Source organism: Musa acuminata, chromosome BXJ3-11, assembly GCF_036884655.1.
Source record: "Musa acuminata AAA Group cultivar baxijiao chromosome BXJ3-11, Cavendish_Baxijiao_AAA, whole genome shotgun sequence".
NCBI classification, from domain to species: Eukaryota; Viridiplantae; Streptophyta; class Magnoliopsida; order Zingiberales; family Musaceae; genus Musa; species Musa acuminata.
In genome coordinates this window covers 14,690,589-14,694,389 of record NC_088359.1, presented here as the reverse complement: position 1 = coordinate 14,694,389, position 3,801 = coordinate 14,690,589, and the positions used below count along the sequence as shown (strand labels likewise).

Sequence of the window (3,801 nt, the reverse complement as noted above, 5' to 3'; positions counted from 1 at the left end):
GGTTTGAAATCCAATAGAGATGGCATTTACCGGCAACCAAGATGGTCACTCAATTAAACGTCCGCCTATGTTCAATGGAACAGATTATAGATTACACCTATTGGAAGACTAGAAGGAGGATTTTTCTAATTTCTATGGATTTCAAATTATGAAATATTGTAGAAAATGGGTTTCAAAAGTCTTCTCTTTCAATAAATGATTGGAATGAGTTGGAGAAGAAGACTTTCACAATGCCAAGTCTATGAATGCCTTGTTTTGTGCTTTGGATAAAAATGATTTCAATTGAATGTCCATTTGTAAAATAGCTTTTGATATTTGACACACATTAGAAATTACTCACGAAGGCACTAGTAGAGTAAAAAAGTCAAAAATTAATCTTTTAGTCCATACTTATGAGTTGTTTCGGATGAAACCGAGTGAGACCATTAGAGATATGTACAACCCGATCTACGGATTTCGATAATGGTCTAAAAGGACTTGGTAAAATCGTAATTTCTAAATTTTGGTAACTCGGAATTGGCTTGTAAGATTCTCAAAATTATGGAAAGATGTGACCAAAAACTTATAATATTTTGATTTACATAATATTGAATCAAATGCCCCAATAATTTCTAGCAAATTGTGGGCGCTAACGACATTCTACCTCAAAAATTATTTTTGGTTATGTTGTTTTATGATCAAATCTATTCAAAATAATAGTTTTATTAATTTTAATTTTATAATTATATTTTATTTAGTTATATATATTAGCATAACACGAAGACAAAACAAAATGATAACCTCATATTCTTACAATATTACTATTCAAAACTGAAGATTATATATCAATAAAAGCATTAAATAATGAACTCGACATAAAGATCATGTTGACGAGGTTAGCCCCGACATCCTCAAGGTAAACACAAATCATCGAGTCTTAGACGGAGTGTTTTTTGTCTTCTTCCTCATCCATGAATCTCTTCCAGAACCAATGTTGCTTCCAAACCTTCTCGGTCATTTCATCGATCGGCACGTTCTTGGTCTCGGGCAATAAGAAGATGACGAACAGACCCATCACCACAATCCATGCACCAAAGAAGAAGAAGATCCCGGCACGTAGATGACACATCATAGATAGGAAAGCTTGGGCAATGACAAAGGTGAAAAGCATGTTGGAGCTGACGGCAAAGGCATAGCCGGCGGTCCTCGTCGCCAGGGGGAAAGTTTCACTAGGAATCAACCAGCCAAGTGGACCCCAAGACCAAGCAAAGCTCGAAACGAATAGGCACACGAGCACCACCACCCAAACTGCCACTCCGTGTCCCAGCTCATTGGTTGCTTTCAAATTCACAAGCAAAATGCCTCCAATAGCCACCTGCATGCAAATCACCCCCCACTTGAGTTAGAATCTCATATTTCAAACGATTCCTCGTAATCTATAATTTACATGTTTAATATGCCCATGGCTTGTGTCCCTAACCTGTGTGATCAACATCTGGCCACAAGCTTCAAGAAGCAGGAATCTCCTCCCGACTTTGTCCACTAAGACCACTGATACGACGGTAGACAGAACATTGACGATCCCCGTGATGACCGCAGAAAGAAGTGAAGCATCATTCTTAAATCCGATGGTCTGAAAGAGGACTGGTGCATAGAACATGATGGCGTTGATCCCAGTGAACTGCTGGAAGACTTGCATCACGATGGCAATAACCAATTGCGGTCGGCTACTTCTCTTCATGAGATTCTTGAAAGGTTGCTTCACCTGTCGTGCCATCTCGCAGGCGTGTAGTATTTCCTCGTACTCTGCATCGACATTGTCGGTCCCCCGGATCTTCTTCAACATGGCCAAGCCTTCCATAAGCATCTCACGCTCGATGAGGCTCGTCGGGGTCTCCGCAATCACCATGGAGCCCAAGCAAAGCATCATCGCCGGCACTCCAGCCAAGCCAAGCGCAAGTCTCCACCCCCAGGGGTGGATATTGGACACCAAGTAGTTTACAATGTTCGCCACAAAGATCCCGATGGTCACGTCAAGTTGGAAGAGGATGTTTAAGGCTCCACGGACGTGAACTGGTGCGATCTCCGACAAGAATAGAGGAACTGCCTACAGGATGAATAATAGTGGCAAACATATGACACGGAAAGTGAGTTTAACAAAAGATACATCTTCCAGGAGAAATTGGAAGTTAATAGGGAAATTGAGACGGAAACTGAAGAGAAGAGAAACTCTAGAATGAAAAATTGTATGAAAAAGAAAGTAGAGCAAACCTGATTGGCAAATCCAACACCAACTCCGAGGAGAATCCTTCCGATGATCAGCATGGCAATGTTCACAGCAGCTGCGTTCAGGATGACACCAACCAAGAAGAATATTGATGCTGCTTGCATAGTGAGCTTCCGGCCATGTTTCGTGCAAATCTTCGAAGCTACGAAGCTGGCTACCAAGGCAGCAAGGTACAATGATGAAGTGAAAAGCTGAAGGTTTTGGTTATCAAACTTGCAATAGTTGTCTTCCTTGGCTTTGTGCTTCCTCTCAAAGACCGCAGGGAAGAACTCCTCCAAGAAGTCATCCATAGATGTCACTCCCCCTGCAGATTGACCGTACAGATACGATTGATTAGTTCCATGATCAGAAATAGATTGGAGCTGAATGAGGAAGGCTTTAGGCAAAAGCAACATATATGAGGAAGTTGATGACAAAGAGAAAGAACCATCACACAACCAAGTGGAAAATCCAAGCAAGATCTGCAAGCAACCATCTCTTATCTTGTATGATAGAGCATCTCTCTCACCGTATTATCAATACCATCAAATGGGCTAATGTCAACTAAAGAAAATAAACAATCATCTTCCTGTTGTACCTCAATAACAAGTCGTTCCTTTTGTTTTTTTCTTTTATAATAAGTAGGTTTAATTATCTGATTTAACCTATGACGACAACGTAAGACAAACCTGGCCATACTTTCGATGCTAGATAATAAAACAAATAAATCTAGGGAAGGATTTAGACAAAAGCAACATATGAGGCAGTTGATGACAAAGAGAAACAACCATCACACAACCAAGTGGAAAATCCATGCATGGAATCCCAAGCAAAGTTATTACAAGATCTGCAAGCAACCATCACCTATCTTGTATGATAGACCATCTATCTCTCTGCAATGGAGGTGGAGATTGGATTATTAATACCATCCAATGGGCTTATGTCAAGTAAAGAAAATAAACAATCATCTTCCTGTTGCAGTTAAAACCTCAATAACAAGTTGTTCCCTTTCTTTTTGTAAAAAGTACGTCTAATTATCTTATTTAACCTATGATGACAAACCAAGACAAACCTGGCCATACTTCCGATGCTAGATAATATAACAAATAAATCTACTACTGAATTAATACAAAATAGAATTTACCTGATATCCCAATGTCATAACCAAACATGAGGCCTCCCGTGGCTGCAATTATTCCACAGATTACAACATATATTGTGATCCTTCCCTCAAATTTCTTTGCACCACCAGGCCCCGCATTTGACATCACCATCGCCGGCATCTTGTCCTTCCTCTCTCGGCTGCAATATTGCACCTGGTTTACACAAAAGACCAAGTGCAAGATTGTCCAAAGAGGTGAAGAAAAAAGGAAAACAGAAGATGGGGATGCCAACTTGAAAGGAGACAAGAAAAAGGGTGTATATATAGAGGTCTTCGAGGGATGATAATTAAGCAAAAATTTGATTTTAACCAAAGAAATGCCAATAATAGTGACAATGCTCACAGAAGGCCAACACAGCTTTGTCAAGAATAGGGCCTTATCTAACATTAAGTT

General features: G+C 40.0%; 1 protein-coding gene across 1 annotated transcript; it reads right to left on the bottom strand.

Annotated features, from left to right (window-relative positions):
* Positions 1-855: 855 nt before the first annotated feature.
* Positions 856-3,543, bottom strand: LOC135652349 (sugar transport protein MST4-like). Its single transcript, XM_065173192.1, has 4 exons — positions 3,390-3,543; positions 2,251-2,570; positions 1,460-2,086; positions 856-1,354 (listed from the first exon to the last, which is right to left on the bottom strand). The coding sequence occupies exons 1-4, from the start codon at positions 3,526-3,528 to the stop codon at positions 917-919; spliced, it is 1,524 nt and encodes a 507-aa protein (XP_065029264.1). The 5' UTR covers positions 3,529-3,543; the 3' UTR covers positions 856-916.
* Positions 3,544-3,801: the final 258 nt, after the last annotated feature.

Bases quoted from the DNA above. Each gene is read 5' to 3' on its own strand.
- LOC135652349 (XM_065173192.1), bottom strand. From the start codon at position 3,528: ATGCCGGCGATGGTGATGTCAAATGCGGGGCCTGGTGGTGCAAAGAAA. The intron at 2,571-3,389 runs GTAAATTCTATT...GTCAATCTGCAG, and splicing joins TTATGACATTGGGATATCAG to GGGGAGTGACATCTATGGAT. The intron at 1,355-1,459 runs GTTAGGGACACA...ATTTGCATGCAG, and splicing joins GCCAGATGTTGATCACACAG to GTGGCTATTGGAGGCATTTT.